General features: G+C 52.3%; 10 protein-coding genes and 1 non-coding gene across 11 annotated transcripts; 3 read left to right on the top strand and 8 right to left on the bottom strand.

The window, feature by feature from the left end:
* Positions 1 to 1,971: 1,971 nt before the first annotated feature.
* On the top strand, positions 1,972 to 4,502 carry K489DRAFT_381959 (SIR2-domain-containing protein). Its single transcript, XM_033605257.1, has 3 exons — positions 1,972 to 2,494; positions 2,548 to 2,980; positions 3,054 to 4,502. The coding sequence occupies exons 1-3, from the start codon at positions 2,200 to 2,202 to the stop codon at positions 4,006 to 4,008; spliced, it is 1,683 nt and encodes a 560-aa protein (XP_033457948.1). The 5' UTR covers positions 1,972 to 2,199; the 3' UTR covers positions 4,009 to 4,502.
* Positions 4,401 to 5,235, bottom strand: K489DRAFT_322991 (uncharacterized protein; the record flags this gene model as incomplete). The annotated part of the gene is made up of 2 exons (XM_033601664.1): positions 4,401 to 4,893; positions 4,961 to 5,235. 2 exons carry the CDS (start codon positions 5,233 to 5,235, stop codon positions 4,401 to 4,403), a joined length of 768 nt encoding a protein of 255 aa, XP_033457947.1.
* Positions 5,236 to 5,738: 503 nt separating this feature from the next.
* K489DRAFT_381958 (alpha/beta-hydrolase) lies at positions 5,739 to 7,200 on the bottom strand. The gene is made up of 3 exons (XM_033605256.1): positions 6,981 to 7,200; positions 6,081 to 6,921; positions 5,739 to 6,026 (listed from the first exon to the last, which is right to left on the bottom strand). The coding sequence occupies exons 1-3, from the start codon at positions 7,038 to 7,040 to the stop codon at positions 5,878 to 5,880; spliced, it is 1,050 nt and encodes a 349-aa protein (XP_033457946.1). The 5' UTR covers positions 7,041 to 7,200; the 3' UTR covers positions 5,739 to 5,877.
* Positions 7,201 to 7,627: 427 nt separating this feature from the next.
* Positions 7,628 to 10,673, top strand: K489DRAFT_381957 (uncharacterized protein). Its single transcript, XM_033605255.1, has one exon. It carries the CDS (start codon positions 7,986 to 7,988, stop codon positions 10,497 to 10,499), a length of 2,514 nt encoding a protein of 837 aa, XP_033457945.1. The 5' UTR covers positions 7,628 to 7,985; the 3' UTR covers positions 10,500 to 10,673.
* A 194-nt stretch (positions 10,674 to 10,867) lies between these two features.
* K489DRAFT_t41 lies at positions 10,868 to 10,948 on the bottom strand. Its single transcript has one exon. It is a non-coding gene; the product is annotated as a tRNA-Ser (tRNA).
* Positions 10,949 to 11,006: 58 nt separating this feature from the next.
* K489DRAFT_381956 (uncharacterized protein) lies at positions 11,007 to 12,187 on the bottom strand. The gene is made up of 2 exons (XM_033605254.1): positions 11,565 to 12,187; positions 11,007 to 11,503 (listed from the first exon to the last, which is right to left on the bottom strand). The coding sequence occupies exons 1-2, from the start codon at positions 11,751 to 11,753 to the stop codon at positions 11,243 to 11,245; spliced, it is 450 nt and encodes a 149-aa protein (XP_033457944.1). The 5' UTR covers positions 11,754 to 12,187; the 3' UTR covers positions 11,007 to 11,242.
* A 122-nt stretch (positions 12,188 to 12,309) lies between these two features.
* Positions 12,310 to 13,207, bottom strand: K489DRAFT_322830 (carbon-nitrogen hydrolase; the record flags this gene model as incomplete). The annotated part of the gene is made up of 2 exons (XM_033601652.1): positions 12,310 to 13,023; positions 13,079 to 13,207. The coding sequence occupies 2 exons, from the start codon at positions 13,205 to 13,207 to the stop codon at positions 12,310 to 12,312; spliced, it is 843 nt and encodes a 280-aa protein (XP_033457943.1).
* A 1,449-nt stretch (positions 13,208 to 14,656) lies between these two features.
* On the bottom strand, positions 14,657 to 15,827 carry K489DRAFT_395444 (V-snare-domain-containing protein; the record flags this gene model as incomplete). The annotated part of the gene is made up of 3 exons (XM_033606843.1): positions 14,657 to 15,520; positions 15,597 to 15,710; positions 15,765 to 15,827. The coding sequence occupies 3 exons, from the start codon at positions 15,825 to 15,827 to the stop codon at positions 15,023 to 15,025; spliced, it is 675 nt and encodes a 224-aa protein (XP_033457942.1). The 3' UTR covers positions 14,657 to 15,022.
* Positions 15,828 to 15,860: 33 nt separating this feature from the next.
* K489DRAFT_389685 (60S ribosomal protein-like protein L35) lies at positions 15,861 to 16,771 on the top strand (the record flags this gene model as incomplete). The annotated part of the gene is made up of 3 exons (XM_033606532.1): positions 15,861 to 15,902; positions 16,306 to 16,448; positions 16,540 to 16,771. 3 exons carry the CDS (start codon positions 15,861 to 15,863, stop codon positions 16,769 to 16,771), a joined length of 417 nt encoding a protein of 138 aa, XP_033457941.1.
* Positions 16,772 to 17,189: 418 nt separating this feature from the next.
* K489DRAFT_381952 (uncharacterized protein) lies at positions 17,190 to 18,639 on the bottom strand. Its single transcript, XM_033605253.1, has one exon. The coding sequence runs from the start codon at positions 18,412 to 18,414 to the stop codon at positions 17,323 to 17,325; it is 1,092 nt and encodes a 363-aa protein (XP_033457940.1). The 5' UTR covers positions 18,415 to 18,639; the 3' UTR covers positions 17,190 to 17,322.
* A 1,255-nt stretch (positions 18,640 to 19,894) lies between these two features.
* On the bottom strand, positions 19,895 to 20,137 carry K489DRAFT_307720 (uncharacterized protein; the record flags this gene model as incomplete). Its single annotated transcript, XM_033600600.1, has 1 exon — positions 19,895 to 20,137. A coding segment is annotated over one exon (243 nt), but the record flags the coding sequence as incomplete, so codon positions are not given.
* Positions 20,138 to 20,309: the final 172 nt, after the last annotated feature.

Genomic DNA, 20,309 nt, shown 5'->3' with positions numbered 1-20,309 from the left:
ATCTCATCACTCATCACCGCCAACAGGAGCATCGTCATCACCCTCCTCGGCGAATCGCGATCGGGCGAGGGCACGCTTCTTTCCAGACTTGTTCTGTACAGTGAATCCTTCATGCTGAAACTACTGCTTTGGATGCATCGTAGCGACCTGTGAGAATTCTTTTTGCCCACCTCGTATGCACACATACGCATCGTTCCCGTCGTTGGCTAAGAAAGGGACGGTACATGGGGAATCCTGTATGCACTGCGCCGCTGTCATCATAGCCCTCGTCTTACTTTCCCTAAGCCAATCCCTCCATCCCTCTGCGCCTATTCTCTGGATGATTTGCTAGGACGAGCGCATGATGATCTGCCGCAGGACAGGATCGTACGGTGCATACCTACCCTACATAGGTAGGCAGGTATACGTGGTCAGAACATGGTCAAAGAATGGCCGAGAAGGACGGGCTATACCCTGCGACATGAGGGAGACTACACCGGTGAAATTTTGGCCCCAGAACATTGCATGTGCTGTATTTAGAACTCTTCAGCTGAGAGTCGATCCCACCTGCACCACGCTTTCTTCGATTTGCTCATTTAATTGATACCTAGGTATGATATTATATATCACGGCTGAAGAGACATGGACCACTCATGCCACAATACGGTCTGCTTGGACGATTGCCCATTCTAAGGAAGTGTTTCCTTTCCATACAATATCGCAGACGCCGGCAGTTCCAGCCCTCGAGCCTACCCCTCACTCTCGTCGCGTGAGAGTCGATCCGTGGTACGAAAAACCCCAGGGGTTCTGCACGCGGACCCAACGGCCGTATTAGAGCACCACACAATGGCTCACATTCGGTAGGGCATACATGGGCACAAAGCAGATCTTGTCACAGTGGTTTTCCATCGGGGCACGATGGAGATCACTGGCTCTGCCCCACCTCTCGCCTGATCTCGTGGCCTTGCCCTGTGCACGTAGAATAGGCGGGCGATGGTCCTCGGCATGTTTCATTCCTCTACACACGACAATCAAATGGAATTCATATCATTGCATCATGTGTGCCAATGCTTCTGAGTACCGGCAGGATGTGTGGAATTGCAAGTAACTCTACTGAATTGTCATCCAGGAGGGAGGAAGTATCTATGACATGATATCTAAATCGTCAGAGGAGCCACCGAGTTTCGTGCTCTCCCACCAGATCATCCTGTGAATTGACGAAGATGTGGCACGGCTTTTGTTGAATTGGGAGGGCTTGCGTGGCGGAGCCCATCGCACTCCAAAAGAGGCGTCCAATCCTGTGCAAATCTCACACACATATTGTATTGCTATTATTACTGTACAGTATCTTGAGCCCAAGGGTCCCCACCCAAAGCAGGCGATTCGTTGCCCAACGCCTGCTTTTGGGCGAATTCGAGACCAATGCAAGGAAGGGTCTGGATCTTCGCATACCGGATTCGGTGGTGTTCAAGTGATCCTGTTTTGATTGTCTAGCTTATCGTCTGCCGTGTGTCGCCCTGTGGAAACAGGCCCGTCGGGTTTTGGTAGAGGTCTGGGTTGTTGGGATGGATGGAATACGAGAACCCCATTGATTTGTTTCACATTGGTGGGTGGACGCAGGGATCAAACGGGCTGTCATGTCAGGGCAGGTGTCAACTTGTTCTGACCGCGGCCGTGTTTCGTCGGCCGCTCACATCCATGACCACAACTCGTCGTGACAGATGAATTCCCGTAGATGCACCTGTCAGGTCGACATCTTTCGCACTCGCGGGTGCGATAGACGGCGATGATGGCCAACATCATCCCGTCTTCGCTACTGCGAACGACTGCAGGGAAAGGGGAAGGGTTGTTCACGAAACGAGATGGGAACACAATGTCAATCACGTGAATGGTCAGAACGAAAGCGCATCAAAAAACTTCCTTCTCGGGGCACAGTCGAGCTGTAACGTAGAGTCGGCATCGTGATGCTGGCATAGCGGAATCCGTAACTATTGTTTGTTCACTCCGGACTTCTACTCCGGGTTTTCTCTTCATCGAGCAACGACCGTTGCGCCGCTTTCCCAAATAGGTATTTTTGATATCTGCTGGTGAGAAGATTTAACAACAGTTTTCAGCACGGACCCTTTCAACGCGGTCAATGCATCTCCAAATACACATGTTTCGAACAGCGAGATAACAACTCTCGTGGTATGACATACAGGAGACATCGGTTGCAGGACCATGGCGGTGCCGACGATTCTCGCAACAGAAGCGACGGCGCTTGACTCTTCCAAGAAGCGGAAACTGCAGGACGGTATCGATCTGAGCAGCGGCGACGGTACCGCCACTCACACAGCCATCATCGTTGAACCAGAATTGGCGCATCACCACGGACACGTCTGTGATGGTAATCACGACCATGACCACCACTACCACGGCGATGACGATGATGGCGAAGACTACGAAGACGACGAGAGCGAAGGCGACATCATGGAGCAAATCATGGACCAGCTGGAAGTGGACCCCTATGTTCCAGGTACGCAATCCATGCAATTCCACCAAGTGAATTTTCTCACATTGTATGATCAGACGAGTCCTTCGGCGTGACCAAAGAAGCCATCAGCCGCGTGCACGCGCGCCTCCGCGAAGTCGGCATCGAGCAATTCTTCCAGGAGAACCTCAGCAACGATCCCGCCAGCGCGCGGCGACTCGGGCCGATATTTGGCCTGGATCCGGAATTGGAGATCGATGATGGTTTCTACCTGCGCGTGCTCAGCGCGGCGATCGTGCGGGCCTACCACAAACGCCAGAAGTTGTATCAGTACAATACCATCGACGACGCGGCGAGGCTGTTGACGACATGCAGCAAAATCATGGTCATCACGGGAGCTGGAATCTCGACGTCGTTGGGGATCCCCGATTTCCGGTCAAAGGGTACTGGCTTCTATGATAAAGTCCGACAGATGGGATTCGATGAGCCAGAAGACGTCTTTGACATTGACTATTTCGAGGAGAGACCTGAGTGAGTTCAGTCCTTTTTCTCCGAAGGGATTGCGCCACATGCTGCACATCTCTAACCCGCCCGTACCTCACAGAGTCTTCTACAGCTTGGCCGGCGACATCCTCCCGGACCAACAACGCTTCTCGCCTACACACGCCTTCATCCGCCTTCTGCAAGACAAGGGCCGCCTGCAGACCAATTACACCCAGAACATCGACAACCTCGAAGCCGCCGCCGGAATCGATGAGGACCGCATCATCCAATGCCACGGAAGTTTCGCCACAGCGACCTGTCGGAAATGCGGCCACAGAGTCAAAGGCGTCGAAATCTACCCGGACATCCGCGCCAAGCGCATCCCGAAATGCGAGAAATGCATCGCTCGCATGGCCTCGGAAGACTCCGCCGCCGATACTCGTCCGCCGAAACGCAGTAAGCCCTCCAACAAATGGGAAGGTGACGACGATGACGATCAAAACGACGACATCCCCCAACCGGGCATCATGAAACCCGACATCACCTTCTTCGGCGAGCAGCTCCCGAACACCTTCTTCGACCGGCTCACCAACACCGACGCCGAACACACCGACCTGGTGATCGTCATCGGGACGTCCCTCAAGGTCGCCCCCGTCAGCGAGATGCCCAACTACATCCCGCACACCGTCCCACATATTTACATCTCCCTCGAGCCCATCCGCCACGTCGAATTCGACATCCAGCTCCTCGGCAGCTGCGACGTCGTGGTGCAGGAACTCTGCCGTCGCGCGGGCTGGGATCTGACGCACGAGATGATCCCGGAGAACGCGCCGAGTCCGAAGGTCCTGCAGGTGCCCGGTCGTCCGCATATTTGGGCCATCGAGGCGGAGGGTGGCGATTCCGTGGGCGCGGCGGCGGCGGTGGCGGCGACGGAGCAGAGGAACGGAGCAGGCGATGCACCGTCCAATACAGCGGCGGCGGAACTCGTGGCTCAGACGTCGACCGTGCAGGACGCGACGCCGGGCACCGAGGAGAAAATCCTTCTCGCATCTCGTCCGGTCACGTCGGAGAAGTAGAATTCCTCGGGCGGCAGCTTTCGGATGTGGTTGAAGAAGGCTGGAGTCCGCGCTTATGTCTGAGCATTGTTGTTATTCTAATGAGGATGGAGGGAGTCCCCTGCGCATTAGCCAACGTGGGGTTGATTTGTTGGAGTTTGCTTTTTCTGTGTTGATTATGCCATCGGAGTTCTGCTGCTTGCGACAGCATCCTTGTGTGAGCGAATCGCTGCGGCGCCTCGGGAAGCGGTGATTTGGGTCCGTAGATCTAATGCATCGTCGGTGATGGCACAGTGTTCGCGAGATCGATCTCGGAATCGAGGTTCATCCAGTCACTTCGCCGACCGCTCTCTCCTGATGACTAACATCTGTATCTCTCCTCGTTCGCGAGAACATACACCCATCTCCCCAATTCACCGCCATCCTCCCACCCGTGCCTCGTCCCACCTCGCCTTCCTCTCCTGCCTCAGAAACGCCAACTTCTTGACCTCCTTCACCCTCCTCACAAGTTCCGCCACCTCCTTCTCCGACGCAAGCCCATCCTCATCAAGCCAGCCCTCCTCCACATCCCTCAAGAGCTGCTCCTGCTCCAGCAAACTAGCGTTCAACCGCTGCTTCAGAGCCATCGGGCTATATTCCCACAGCGCGGCCTCGGCCTCTTTGAGTTTCGCTTCGTGTTGTTGTTTCAGGCCCCGGAGGGCGAGGAGGCGGGACTGGGTCTGGGCGCGGAGCTCCTGCAAGCGGGACTCGAGCTCGAGGGTGTTGTTCGCCAGCGCGATGTTGGCGGTGAGGTACGGTTCCAGGGCGGCTTCGGAGGCGGTTATCGCCGGATGGGTGGTTGCGGGATCGGAGACGAGGGCGGATTGGAGGGTGGGGTCGGAGAGGAGGGTCTGGAGATCCTGGGTTCTGGGAGTGGGAGAATTTCAGGTGTTGTCAGTCGATCTCTTGGGAGTGCAGGGTCGAGTCGACTTACGATTTGTCGGCGAGGATCTCGGGGAGCCAGTCGCTCTGGATCGGAGGAATCTGGGTTTGCGCCGCGGGATTTGGCTGCGGACGATATCCGTTGCCGTTGTCTACATCTGTGGATCCATTATGACTGTAGCCCGGCGGAGGCGGCGGAGGCGGTGGAGGGCGACCTTGTGGAGGTGGTGCCGAGTCCAACGGTTTCGGTGGTGGAGCTGGTGGGGTGGATGTGTAGAGAGTTGATGGCGGCGGCGGTGGAGAGAACGTCTGTTGTGGATGTGACATCTTGTAATGAGCCACGGATGTGTGTATTTCGATCGCTGTTGATGCAAGGGCGAGGAATCTCTGTGTATTATAATCAAGTGTTGACCCCAAGCCATCAATGTTCTGATGCAGATGCGAATTGAAGCTCTGGTGCACAAATTCGTCATTCGGGAAATCGTGGGAGCATCTTCCCACGTGGCTGAGCGTCCGTGTCATGGTATCGGACCCATCACCGGATCCACCTTTTATCTGTACTTGAATCGAAACTCTTAACATATTGATGGAAAATCATTGCTCGTCCATGGGGAGCTTTCGGGGTCACTACGATGCATCGGTACCAATACCAATGCCTGCTCTCACAATTTTGTCCTACAGGAAGCCGTTCATCATTGAGCAAGTGCTTTAAGAGGTTTATTCGGTAGACAATGTAAGCCTTGAAGACTCCCAAGGTTAATGTCACGGCGGAGTGGTGGAGTGGAGCTAACTAGGACATCACGACCGACGAACTTTTAAAAAATGTATCAAGAATCGTTCCTCAATCTGTGGGATGTGATTCGAACGTTACGACGTACACTGGACATGATGTGTAATGCATTGTTATGATCACCTGCAGTGCCAGCTCTGTTCATACATGTGTCGGTGCCGAGCGAATTTGGTTCGAGTCTACAATTCAGACACTACCAATACCTTTGCTGCATCCTCTCTCTTGATATCTTGCCGCAAAAGCCAGCCGATGCCAACAACAGAGTCGACCAGGGCTTTAGCTCCAATGCTCACATCCGAGGTCAGGACCCAATGACCATGAGGGCATCCTGTGGTCAAATTTGTCAGCTATGAAGACGGAAGAAGTTTTTATGAGATCTTACCTGGATAAAAATCCATCTTGGTCTCAACGCCAGCGTCTTTCAACATCTCGTCATACACCAGGCCATCATCCCGAAGAGGATCCAGTCCGTCGACCTGGAAATAAGTTCGAGGTTGTTCATTTATCGGGGTTTCAGAATTGACCGCGAAACGCAGCTCTGATTTCACATCACCGCCCACCAGACGTGCATTCATCTCCAGGTTCGACTTGCTCAAAATCGGCGCGTCTGCATTTTGTTCTCTTGAAGTCCAGTAGGGCTTGTACTTCTCCGGCACCACGCCTTCCCACATGAGCGATGGAATGCACAACCATTGCCCAGTCAGAGCAGCAGCGAACGGCTCGCGTGAAGCCAATCGTGACAGACATGCAGAGATGTTCGCTCCGGCGGACACGCCTCCGATCACGAATCCTTTGGTTGGATCGGCCCTCAAAGACTCTGCGTTGGCGGCGATCCAACGAACGCTGTCGATAGCATCTTCCTGTGCTTTTGGGAATCTGAATTCGGGACCCAGACGATATGTAATGCTTACGACAGTAGCTCCTGCTAGTTGTGCGAGCGCACGAGCAACATCTGTCTGTTGCTCGTTGTCGCCAGAGATGAAACCGCCTCCAAAGCTGAAAACAACCAATGGGCCTGGAGCAGAGCCTCGTGGTCGAACGATTCTCAGAGAGCTTTGGTGGCCGTCCCGCAAGGATATCTTCTCTTCGAGCTCTTCGAGTCCGTCGGGAAGAGGTCCAATACGAGCCTTAGTCTTCTGATTGATGTAAGCCATGATCGCGCGTGTTGGAGTTGGGTCATCACTAGGCCCGTTGCCACCGGATGGAGGCAATTTAGACAAGGCCTTCCATCATGTGAGCATATTGATTTCACGAGCAGTGATCCTATGAGGAAGCTTGTTACCTGCAGCACCTCCGGGTGAATCTGCCCGGAACTGATGATCTCTTCCTGGGACAAAAGCATGACGGCGATGTGTTCTGTACGAGCGCGAGATGAAGGCGAGGAGAGAGGAGAGCTAGCTATGTGACCAGATCTAATGACGAGAAGCTGATATAAGTGACGGCAGTCTCCCAATGTGAATATATGTACACCGAGGTAGAAATAATCGGTCTATCGGTACACATGTCGGGCGATGTTCCAATATGTCAGCACCGTGGGGAACTCGCTGCTGATCCATTATACATTTTGTACACCAAGGACAGCGACTACGACATAAGAACTTCCCTGCGGTCCGAATTCTGTTCCGATTGACCGAGATCCTGCCAACCTTGGAAAGAAAGGATATGCTGTCGGCAGATTTTCTGGTCTCTATACGAGTGATGGGTTGCGGCGCCATGATCGCCTGATTCGGCGATCGCACAGCAATTATGCTCACAACATCTTGAAGGGAGATCTGCGAGGACATAATTTAGTGTGACGAGAGCAAGAACCTTGGGAGTTCCGAGGCTGCGATAATCGTCCATGTACGTCAGATGTGTGGAGAAGCTTGCACTGGTCGCTTTGTGCAGGACAATGACCACTTGGAATTTCGTGTTCGTATTCAGTCATGCAGCATATTGAGGTCATTTCCAACCATAATCCTTACATTCCTCAGGCAAAAGTCACACATGCATGCAAGGTGGTGTCTCGTGTGCAGTAACTGACATTCGAAGCATACGAACAATATTGCCATGGAAAGCCTCCGCATTCCATAGAGAGTATCATCGCCAGGGTATGGCCCATCGCCGACTCCCTTACACTACCTAAAGCCTTCCGGTACCATTTCAAATCTCGCCAGCGACCACGCCTTGGCCTGTCCACCTATGAATGCATCTGCTGGACGTTGACCAGGCTTCAGCCATTGACTCACAGAGGGTGAAGTTTATCGCGGCGCAACGGTCTCGCCTATAACGCAAATCTTAACTCGTCATGAGTGCACAAAAGAAGGGCGGCTGGGGTTCGGTCTTCTCCGGAGCCGTCGCTAACCTTGAATCGCGGCTCGACAACATCCTCGCACCTGAAGCTGAGGTTGCGACCCGAGAAGCTGCGAGAACTAGGGTCAACGATCGACTGGCGGAACGTCTGGCGAGAGCGACGCAACAGAGAACACCTTCACGAACATCCACTCCCGTTAACGACGCCACTGGCGCTCGACCTAGCATTGACGAGACGCGCTCCGCGGACCACTCACGACCCACCACTTCGAATGGCACAGCACAGCCTGTCGCGAAGACAGCCGACCAGAACGAAACGCAATCCTCCCAACCAGCCGCGGAAGACCTCCCCAAGCCGACAACTTCATCGGAGGTCAATCCACTACAAAGCTCTCGACTGCCAATCAATCCAGCACGTCTTTCGCTCGACAGCACTCGATTATCTCTAGACCAGTCGCGCGGAGATGTTGCGTCGGCAAGGCAGTCACTGGACCTCGCCAATGGCGCAGGCCACAGTGACCGGGATGCCGCGGAGCTGCAGGCCCGGATAGATCAAATGGAGGCGGATTATGTCCAAGCTGAGCAGCAGCGACAGGAGGAGATGCACACGTATTTGGAGCGCATCGATGCGCTGCAGGCAAAGTTGACGTATTTAGCTAAAGAGACGGTTGCAGCGGCAAAAGAAGCCAACGCTTCAAGTGCGGCGTCTGAAGCAGATAAGCAGGTCGCAGAGAAAGACGAGAGGATCGCGTTGCTCATGGAGGAGGGCGAGAAGCTGAGCAAAGTCGAAATGCGGCATCTCCAGACGATAAAAAAGCTGCGAGCGCAAATCGCAGACAACGACAAAGCAGCGGCTGAACACAAGAGGAAACTCGACAGGGCTGAGCGCGCAGAACTAGACTACAAATTGAAATTGCGGAAATCAGAGCAGGCTGAGCGTCATGCTAGTGAGAAGGTGAAGAGCATCGCGACTATTGAAGCACAAGTGGAGGAATTGCGCATCGATCGCGAAAATGCGTCAGAGCTTGTTCGCGAATTGACAATGCAACTCGCCGAAGCGAAAGAGAAAATAGCAAAATTGGAGAAAGATCTCAGCACAGCACGTGCGGATCAAGCGACAATAGCAAATCTGCAAAACGAGCTGGAAGACGCACAGATTGAGAAGAAGCTAGCAGAAGATCGCGCTGCGGCAGAGATCCGAAAGGCGAATGAAGCGGCGGCACGTCAAAAAGAACGATACGTCGCACGCGACGAAGAGCTTCAGCTGGAAATTGCGGCTCTGGAGTCCCGACTCGAAGCAACACGATCGCGAGCCGAGGAAGCCAGTGCAAACGCTGGCTCAATCGGTGTAGACGGAGAAGGCAGTGTCAAACTTATGCGACAGATGGAAAGCTTACAGCAGCAATATTCGCTGGCAAAGGGCAACTGGGATACGATCGAGACATCTCTGAACGCGCGTGTTGCGGCATTGGAGAAAGAACGCGACGAAGCCACGCGACGTGAAGGCGAAGTCCGCAAGAAAGCACGCGATGCCGCTGCTCACTCTCGAAGCCTAGAGGAAGCAGCCGAGGGCGGCGCAGAACAAGTCAAACAGCTCGAGCGAGAAACGCAAGTCAAGCAAGATCAGATCTCTGCCCTCGAAGCCAGCCTCGAGCACGCTGAAACCACCCAAGCGGACCTCAAAGCAGAGATCGACCGTCAGCGGAAACTCTTCGACGCTGAACTCACTCAACGCCTCGAGGACGAAAAGCAGAAATGGCGCCGCGAAGTCAGCGGCTTCAGCCCGAATCCCTCTCGCACCGAGTCACCAACGTTCAGCCGCAAGGCCTCGTCCATCTTCGACTCCTCCAGCGGCCTGCAAATTCGCCGTGCAGGCGCCCGTCTCGCCTCCCAAGAACTGCCCAGCGGCACCCAGCACGACTCGCGCATCCACAGTCGGCGCAGCAGCGCGGTACCCATCCCGGGCCTCGCACGAATCCCCAGCCTCCCCAGCGACGTATCGCCAGGCCCCATCCGACGCGAATCCGGACCGCCGTCTGACTCCCAGAGTATTCCGCCCACGCCGTCGATCGAGATCGACCAGCATCCCGGCGAGGACTACGAGGATGTATCTTCGCCGCACCAGACACTCGGCGATTTCTTCAGCACCTCAACGGCGGGGCCGGGGGTTGGGCCGAGCGTGCAATTGGTGGAGCGCATGAGTGCGCTGGTGCGCAAATTGGAGTCCGAGAAGGCGAGTTTCAAGGACGAGTTGATTCGGCTCGGTACACAGCGCGACGAAGCGAGGAATCAGGTTGTGGATCTCATGCGGGAGGTAGAGACGAAGCGCAAGGAGGATACAAAGGTAGCAGATCTCGAAAAGGATTTCGCAGAGCTGAAGAACCGCTACGATGCGTCCTTGGAGATGCTAGGCGAAAGAGAGGAGGAAGTGAATGAATTGAAAATGGATGTCAAGGAGCTCAAGACCATATATCGGGAACTGGTGGAGACCAAAGTCGGAGGGCGATGACCGAGGAGTATGTATGATGTGATGATGCTGATTCCTATCATGTTTTATGAAATCCAAAAGGAGTCAAGGTGGTGGAATCTCAGGCTTGTTACGTTTAACCTGAATTAAGACATTCGATGAAGCGAAATTGAGGTTGTTCCTATTTATTGTCGCTCGCGCTCATTACGATTCCCAACTGTAACAAAATAAAGGGCGTTGGTCAGGAATTACGTTGAGCCAAGACTTCATCGCAAGCCATGATAACCGTCCACACAAGGACAGAAGTATTTTGTCATCCGAAAAATAAACCGTGATTCAAAATTGGGACAAAATATTCAAAAATTGATGTTCTTCGAGAGACCGAGGAAGTGCAAAAGAGAAGCTATCATCGACGTTGGCAGGACTCGAACCTACGCCCCCGAAGGGAATTGATTTCTAGTCAATCGCAGTAACCACTTTGCTACAACGCCTTGGATGATGAGAGACTGCTGAAATGTACTCATTATATACCCTAATCTTGTGCTCTTCCCCAACATCCAACGCTCTCCACCCCTTTCCACAACACCACCGTCACGGCCTGCAAAATTACCCGGATGACGCACTTTCTCACAATCTCCATAGCAAAAATGCGAGCGATGAACTCCCCACTGATTTAAATTCAATAGAACTAGGGGTTCGCTGGAGCCATTACACAAACCCAAAATCAAACATGAGAAAAAACCCGAACTCCGCCGAGCGCCTCGCCTTGGGTCGCTCTCCCCGGATCACTCTGTCGGTCTCGATGGAGACTCCTCCTCGATGAAGCCCAACCGGTGGATTTTGTATCCATTGTGATAGTATCTGCAGCGCTCGCGCTCGACGCGGAGATTGCCGTGTTTGTCGTAGGCGACTCTGAAGCCTTTCTTTACGCTGTTGCGAGCACGCCTGTAGTCCCTGGTGTCCTTCTCGGAATAGTATGGATCCTTTTCGCGAGATGGGCAGCACCCCATGATGTTGGATTTGATGGCTGCGAATGTGAGGTGGATCTGTGTCAACGACCGTTAGCTGGAGAATTCGGTGATTACGATCGAGGAGTGGGTTACGTACAATGATCTTGGGTATGGTCGAAGAGAATGATGCAGTATTTGGACTTGAATTGATTGAAGATCGATCCGAACAAGCTGAAGAAGATGATAGCGAGAGCAGATCGTGAGCCTCTGAAACACCCAACAGCTCTGCTGTATTTATACATCCATGAAAATCGCATTTTGTGGAACTCCATGGTAGAATTTTCATGTCGTCTTCTTCATTTGCTTCAATATGAATGTGACAGCCGAGATGTGAGAGTGAAGTGTGGTCTTTTTCATCGGTACCGTGGGAGAACCAAACTACCAGTGGTGCGACAGCATCGTGTTTGGTACTGCGTCAGTCCGCCACACTAAATCGGGCTCAAATTCCCGGTTATCGCTGCACTGTATTGAAGGTGTGTAGTGCTTTGAAGTTCGGTTGTGAGGCAAGTGCCCTCCAGCGCCGAAGAAAATGACGAAAGCCGGCAATGTTGACCATATATTTTGTCGAGCTCCATGTGATTCGTCATCTTATTGCACCAAGTGCGTTCCGATTGTTCTGTAGCATTTTTTTTGAGTGAATTGCTGTCTTCGCAAGTGACCGAATCGGCTACAAGTCCTCCCGTTGTGTGGCCTTCCAGGTTTCGACGACCTCCTTAGGTTGGCCGCCAGATATGGCCCGTTAGTCGTACCTGGTCCTTGACTTGAAGCCCTAGATCTCCGGGTATACATCACTAAAGCCGACGATCATCAGTATAGATCAACAGGCCTGTATGATGCCGTACTCACGTTCTCCTTGGGAGTGGGATTCTTCTTCGCACTGCCTCAAGCTCTGAGAAGTCTATCTCTGCCAGAATAACCTCCGGCTCCTCAGTCTTCTCTCCGCCGAGCTCGGCTATCACTTCGCCCCATGGATTTATGACAATGCTGTGACCGTAGCTGGTCCTCTTTTCGTTGTGAGCACCAACTTGTGCCGCCGCAATGACATAAGCTTGACATTCAATAGCACGAGCACGTAACAAAGGCTCCCAGTGAGCTTTACCGGTCGGGATCGTGAAAGCCGAAGGAAATAGAATAACCTCTGCATTCTGACGCTTCAGGGCAAGCGCAATCTCCGGAAATCTCAGATCGAAGCATATCGCAGCCCCGACTTTGCCTACGATGGTATCGAAGGGCGCAAGAATCGTGCTACCTGGTTCAGTGGTATTACTCTCCTTGAGGACAGGCCCCCCGGGAATGTCTATGTCGAACATGTGGAGTTTTTGGTATCGGTGTGCGATTTGGCCGGCCTCGTCTATCCATAACAACGTGTTCTTGATTCGATGGCTACGAGGGTCATCGCTAGGCTCGTGAACTCCAACGGATATTGGCAAAGAGTGTTTTCGCGCATCCTCTTGTAATCCGATGATGAATGGAGATTGGTTCGCGGGTTTACAGAGTGCTATGCTCTCATCAGGAGAAGCACCGATGTAATCGCTGGCCTCTGGAAGGAACACAGCCTGAGCGTGATAAGTTAAACTCGAGGCACACCATGGGGCGTGAGTTCAATATCACCTTTGCACCAGCTGCGACAGCCTTCTGTATCACAACGCGGCATTGGGCCAAGTTATGTGTCAATGAATTGGTCGAGCAGATTTGACCAATCGCAGCCAAGGCTTTTCCCTGCGACAATCGTGCTGCCATTCTGAAGTGTTTCTTTAGATGAGGGTGCACTCTCAAATGGATCCATCAGAAGATGATGAATTACTTTCATCAGGTGATCGTACTCTGCAGCTATTGACCAAGATCAGCCGCTGGCGCGCGCGTCGACGGGGATGCTCAATGCAGCCGCACGGGCAACATCGTTGCCAAGACTTCCATGACCTCCGCTTGAAAAAATCTTATGGCTGAAGTTCTCTCTTTCTTGCTCCAACATCATTGTTTCAAATGCTTCAGAACGGGCTCACCACATGTTTAATGTCAGGTGTATAGACCACTGCGACCGCGCAATGATCTACAATGGCTTTGCATGTTGCGCGACACGGCATGGCTTCACGAACATAGCGACTGGGCATCACGCCTTGAGGTATGCAATTGGTCTATTCATTCGTCAAGCTCTTATCTCACAAGGATGTATCAACACGAACAATCCAAAGCCTATGAAAACCGTGAAGGATTCAACCGCTCTAGAATTACACTGACTTCGACACTGCACCCAGCGCTTTTCTGCAAAGGCTCACTTTTGACTAAATTCTAACATGCAAGTCAGATGTTTGCTTTGATGGCCTGAGTTCCAACCATTAGCCGACCACATTCCAAAGGTAAGCTCCTCCATTCATCCCTTCCACCCCGATTTTGTGATGATATTGTGACAATGAATTGGCATTCCTCGATCTAAATCTCCATGTCGATTTGTCTACCTTAAGTTTCAGCCTTGTCTGACAAACAAATCTACACAAACCTCTTGCTGTTGGCAGTTTGAGAGAGCTTGCGCTAATAAGCTACCAGGTAAAATTTCTACTTACCCCTGCATCGTTCCTACACACCACTCTACGGATGAGACCTTCAACGCAACGGGCGGGCAGAGTGCTCTCAAAGCCTGGCAGCCATCAAAAGTGAGGCGTACAAACCTCGCGGCTGTTCGGGTGATGAGATGCTTGTTGAGAAAGCGTTTTCTGATCAGAGTTACCATCTCCGCACATATGTCATGTCGTCAGATGTACTCGCCAACATCGACTGACTCAATTTCAGGTGAGTTTCCATTCCTTATTCTTCTGTGCGACACTGCGATGATGAACACTATTCACACTGTTTGAACGACCTCAGGTCGTTATGAACGTACATACACTGAAAATTCTGATTTAATGAGCCTGATCGCATTCGTATCCTTCCGACCGCTGCATGTCCAGCAATCACGACACTTGATGTACTGACATGCTTGGCAGGTAAACATGGAGCATAGCCCCCCTTCTTTTCCAACTCAAAAATGTCGCAAACGATAGCTTTCGAACGGTTGAGAAACCATTTTGAGTAAGTTGAACAACCAGACTATCTACCCTGTCCTGATGAACAACAATATTCGCTGTGTTCTTACCGAATTACATTGACGATACAACATCATATTCACTTTGGAGACCTGATCACACCCTTATTGTCATACGAGTCACTCATTGCTTTTATTTGATGTATCTCGCTAACGACGCAAAGCAGTGAAGCAGATTTTGACCATCGCCCACCCAAGTTGTAGAAGCTCTGATCTGAAGCACCAGGTAGGCTCGACTATTTCCTTTCGTTGCGAACACTTCGCACAACCTTCGAAATCTTGTCTTCTGTCCGTAGAAACTTGTTACAAATACATGCAGTATAAACACGAATCGGATTAAACTTGTCGCTCGAGAACCGTCATCCCCTCACCCAGAGAGAAAGTCGTGTTGGTGATACACAATGTGATAGAAACTCCTCCAGTCTTGGTCATTCTGGAATGCTCTTGTGGCAACCGCATCTTTCACGTTCCAACGTTCACCATAACCACAAAAACAATAGGAAAAGGATGCCGATGAAAGCCCCCAGGATTATTCCATCCCTTCGCTTCTTGCTGCCGATCCTTTGCATCAAGCCATTGATACCTGGGATTTGAGCCGCGGCGCCAGTAATTCTCCTCTGGATATTCAACAAGCTTTCCCTTTGTAACCCGAAGCTCTCGTTCACAGCATATGCCTGTGATAGTACAGAGTCGACTACGTTGTGGCTGTTGTCTAATCGAGACCTCTCGTCGAGCATATATTCTGCCTCCGCCGCCTCAGGATTCGCTGACCGATACGCTTTGATGTCGCTTCGCACATTTGATAATAGGTTTGCTCGGTCCCGAGTATGCGCGATCTGCGCCTTCAGCCTCGAGAATTCTGTTCGGTGTTGACCCAGGATTTCGCGATGTCGGGCAAGGTTGGTGGACTTGAGAGCCGATGGTGTTGTCTCGGAGTCGAGCACACGCGCAAGCTGTGCAAGTAGAGATGATCGCTGTACATAATGTCAACTCCGCTCAGCCCTCCATATGTGTGCTCCAACTCCCAACCCGACCAGATGCTGCCCTTACCTTTTCCAGAATATCGTTCAGCTCTTTCTCGACGTGCTGCTCCTCATCGCTGGATTTCGACGACAGGTCCGCCTTGGAGGCGAATTGCGAATATGTGTGAAATAACGATTCTGTCTGAACGCACTGTCAGGGGCACCCTCTGGTAGTAGTCGCCTGGGAACGACTGACTTGTGTTTCCTGTGCTCTCGCTTGTTGGCGGAGTTGGGCCCAATTCGAGGCTGTTGCTGCCATGTTTTTGAGCGTTGTTGTGATGTTTCTGTAAGGATGGCCAGGCACAGAGCTGTAGGGATGGCTGGGCGCACGCGAGTCACAAGTGCAAAGTCCAACTGGGAGCGTGTCTGTTGCGCAACTTGGTCAGAAGACCCTGGAGAGCATTAGATCACGAACTTGACGTCTTCGAAGCCCAACCAGCGGAAGAGCCGACTGCCACTAAAATCCGGGGACGATCAGAAGTCCGCTTGACGCATGGCGCAAGTTGAGGTGCCTGAGGCGGCAAGAGCAGCCTGCATCGGCTGAACGTTTCTCCGACGCTAATAATCTCAATGTCTTGGCCATCACACCTGCTCGAATTTGCGGTGCATAGAGCACGAGAGCGCATCCAGTGACGACAAGTTAATATTCACCCGACAACATTCATTCAAAATGGTATGGAGAGCCTCATGCGACTATCAGGATATGCCTGGTCAAATTGCTGACTCGCGATGTTCAGTCGACTGGAAAGGTTAAGGCCGCCCAGCTCTGGGGCAAGAACAAGGATGACTTGAAGAAGCAGCTCGACGAGCTGAAGCAAGAGTTGGTGCAATTGAGGACACAAAAGATCGCCGGTGGCGCGCAGTCAAAGTTGAACAAAATGTACGGATATGATTCTCCGGTCATTCATGGAGCTTGAACATTGGATAAGCACGTGTGGATGAGGGATAAACATAAGCTTATACGGCCACAGTCACGACGTCCGCAAGTCCATCGCCCGAGTTCTTACCATCATCAACGCGAACCAGCGAGCTCAGCTTCGCCTTTTCTACAAGGGTAAGAAGTACACACCTCTCGACCTCCGCCCCAAGCAGACTCGTGCCATCCGTCGCCGATTAAGCCCCGAGGAGGCCAAGATCGTCTCCGCGAAGCAACAGAAGCGACAGAGGCATTTCCCTCAACGCAACTACGCGATCAAGGTATGACCTACATGGATGAAGGAAACCGGGGGAACAAATAGCTGACAGCTGGATAGGTTGTGCCATGAATACAGTTTACCTTGGGTGCTATTTCTTACAGGGTGCATGCATGAGCGCTTCACTTTTTCACGGCGAAATGGACGGTTGGGCGCAGCGATTTGCTAGTTAAAAGCCTGGCACGTGTCGCAAAGAGAGACGAAAATCAAAATTACTCAATTCATTTTGGTCTCCAGTCCTGTTTCCGATGTCAACCTCACACTGCCAGTTCAAGGACGTTGGAACACTCCCTAGATACCACGGATTTCTGTTCTGGACGCAACAATCCTGACATTAGACTTTTCGGGCCGACAAACTTCAAAAAGCGAATATGAAAAAGTGATCAGCCCTGTCATGTGCCGAAATCACATCGTCGTCAACCGTCGCGGACCATGCTCTTTTATCATTATGTCTTCGATGCCATCACCAAAGCTTCCGGGGCAGCATCTTCTCGTTGTGACCTCGTCATGGAATGTTACATTAACCCAGGCTTCTACTATACAATATAGAATCACTCTGCACTACAGCGACTTCGGCTCCGCAGGCAGAGGCATCCGCGGACCGACCGCATGTTTCTGCGCCCCCGAGGATCTCTTGGGTGCTTTTCGGGCTTCCTCGATCAGACGTTTCAGACCGCGGACCATGCTCTCCCGCTCAGCAGGCTCTGCGACAGCATTACCAGCCCACCGAATCCTGCACTCCTGGTCGACCAAGTAGACGTAGCCCACACTTTCGTTGAGCAGCCCAATGGACTCCTTCATCTCCTCACTCACACCACGCCGTACCATGAAATACCGCTTCTGCTCCTCCACTGACTTGCCCCGGCGTAGATTGCCTTTGAACAACTGTATAAGCCACCACCGCAAAGTGTTCGGCTCGTAATGGATCCATATTCGTTGCGCCACGTCCTTACTGCTTTGCAGAACATGGTCCAGCTCCGGATTCTGTTTCGCCGAGCAGAACGTGTCTACTTGTCCCTGCGCCCATTGACTTGACAAGATGCTCACTACAGACACCTTGCCATCCATTGCCGTGCACGAATCCCTTCCTTGTCCACCGTACCCATCCTTGACAGCCCGTGCCGACTCCTTGTGAAGGGTCTTCCCGAAGAAATTGGGAAACCACAAACTATACTCTCCCCGGAACAATTTCTCATTACTCGTGAACATCTTGCCCTTGTGAAAGCGGAGATTGCTCCAGTCGCGGAAATAAGGTTTCGAGATCTCCTTTCGCATTTGAGCTCGCTTCTCGAGGTGCTTGTCGTAATTGACGAAATCCTCCCGTTTCTGCGCCAGATTTCGTCGATCTATGCCCATGTTGTCGCCTGGTCGCGGCGGACTGTGCATGCCTATCGGTCGAGCGAGCGGCTGTGGCTGGAATTCTGGATCATCATCTTTGCGACCGCGCAGGCTACGGGGCGATTGTGTCAGAAGAGGACTGTTGATTGCTCGGACGGCTGGACGATCGGATGGAGGAGACTGAATCGGAGGTGGTGGTGGTGTTGCGTAGTGTCTCCTCGCGCCGTGGAGACATGGTTGGGCGACTTCTGGGAACGCTATGAAACGCAGAGCACGAAGGCCTAACTGTGAAGGCGCCTTGATTATGTCCTTCATTTTGGCGCTCGGAATCAGTCGGTTGAAATAACGAATTGTTCTGTAATCATTCCCCAAGAAGAAGGTTGAACATTCCAATGTACCCAAATAGGTTTAAAGCCTCCGCATTGCCGCTCTTCTGTTATCATTGCTCATGGCAGGCAGGGCTTAGGGTTGACCGTGGCACCTGTCCGCACGCCCACGAAAGATTTGAACGCTTGTTTGGCAAGTGGCATGCCGACAAATAGTCCTCGTTGTGACACGTTATCTGAACGTATCCTTACACCGAGATCTTGTTGTGCAACGTGTGGAAACAATGAAAAGCTCGTGGTAGACAAAGCAAGGCATGGAACCAAGTGAAGAAGGTCCCACAGGTCACAGCGCTTTCTTCACTCCCTGGACGCACAAGCGAACTTCACCTCGTCTGAATGTGGAAACCCTTCATTCGTTCGCGAGATGGAATTTGCATTGCTATCTTACATTTCCAACGACTCTGTTCAACATACTAAGAAGAAAAACATGCAAAAAGTCGTGCCATATCTAGAAGCATAAGATCCAGTCTTGGTGATAATGGCAATGATGATCTTACACTCTCACTGAATATCTCGCATGTCTTGGATACCACAGCCCGCTGGGGCCTCGCGCCGACTCAAAGAAAAGCAAAGCGTCCTCAATCAAGACCTGCCGATGGCCATGGCGGAGGCAAACTCGGCTCCATATCAAAGTAGGTCTGTATGTGGTCGTACTCAGAAGAAGTCCCAGTCGTGAGAGGTTCTATTGGTCCACGCTGTCTATGATCGCTGCTCGCTCTGGCGAAATTCTCAACACCCGTACCCGCGCCGAGCATCGGATCGACGACAGTGCGCGGTGCAAAGGAAAGCTGTCCATAGCGATGCTGCTGGTCGTGGGCTAGATTGGAAGCCGCAAATGTCTGTTGTTGTGGCAATCCTGAAAAGCTTTGGAAAGGCTGGCCATACTGTGGCTTCCGTGCTATCGAACTCATCGATGATGGGTACATGCTCGTCGATAATGGAGACGTGCTTGGAATTCCGTACTTGCCCAGCGAAGGTACGTTTTCGGCGACGGCGGGCATCTGCAAGGAAGGCATTTGTTGCACCCTCAGATTCTGGTCGTAGTGATGGTCGTACGGAACCATAGGCATCGGCGAGCGGACATACATGCCGGTTTGTGTCTCGAATGAACGATTTTTGGAATCCCACGAGGCGCTCGAAGAGGACAAGGAGTCTGCACCATCGTATTGCGCATGCGGCAGCCCCGAGGTTGCGACATTCGTGTCCCGGATGTGGCGCGCGGTTTCGGTAGCACGCCGCTCGTAGTATGGCTGCGATTCAAAGCTCGACATGCCTTGGTCCATCGACGACACAGGTTGAATGACCAACCTCTGCCTTACGTTTCTGGAATACTGTTGCGCGTCATCGTTCAGCTCGCCAGCGAGCTCCTCATCGTCCATCACGAAGGCCTCATCGTCAGCAGCCCCGCCACGCTGACGCTTGGCTGTGGCCTTGCTAGGAGAGAACTTGTAATTTGGATATGCGAGTTGGTGGTTGGTGCGCTCGATCTTCGCCCAATTGTCAAATTGATTGCGAATTTCTTGTGGCTCCATCGCCCAGCTCCTGCCGGAAACTTTGGATACGTGCTGATGATTGTTCTGTAGAAACCACTGTTTGGTACGATCGGCATATGCTGACCGATACAGCATGAACGAATTCATGGGACGAGGCACTCGACCAAGCCGGCGTGCGGTCTCAGCATGACGTTCAGCAATGGAACGATTGACCCAAGCATTCGTATCCTTGATTGGGACAGGAAGATTCTTGGTCAGCTCGGACAAGGGTGCATCCAACTCCGGAGTGCTGGGAGTTTCTGTCAATCTTCGCTTTCTCGCTCTGGGAGTT

The sequence above is a fragment of the Dissoconium aciculare genome, assembly GCF_010015565.1.
Source record: "Dissoconium aciculare CBS 342.82 unplaced genomic scaffold K489scaffold_9, whole genome shotgun sequence".
In the NCBI taxonomy this organism is placed as follows: domain Eukaryota; kingdom Fungi; phylum Ascomycota; class Dothideomycetes; order Mycosphaerellales; family Dissoconiaceae; genus Dissoconium; species Dissoconium aciculare.
This window is presented reverse-complemented; position numbering and strand designations above follow the sequence as displayed.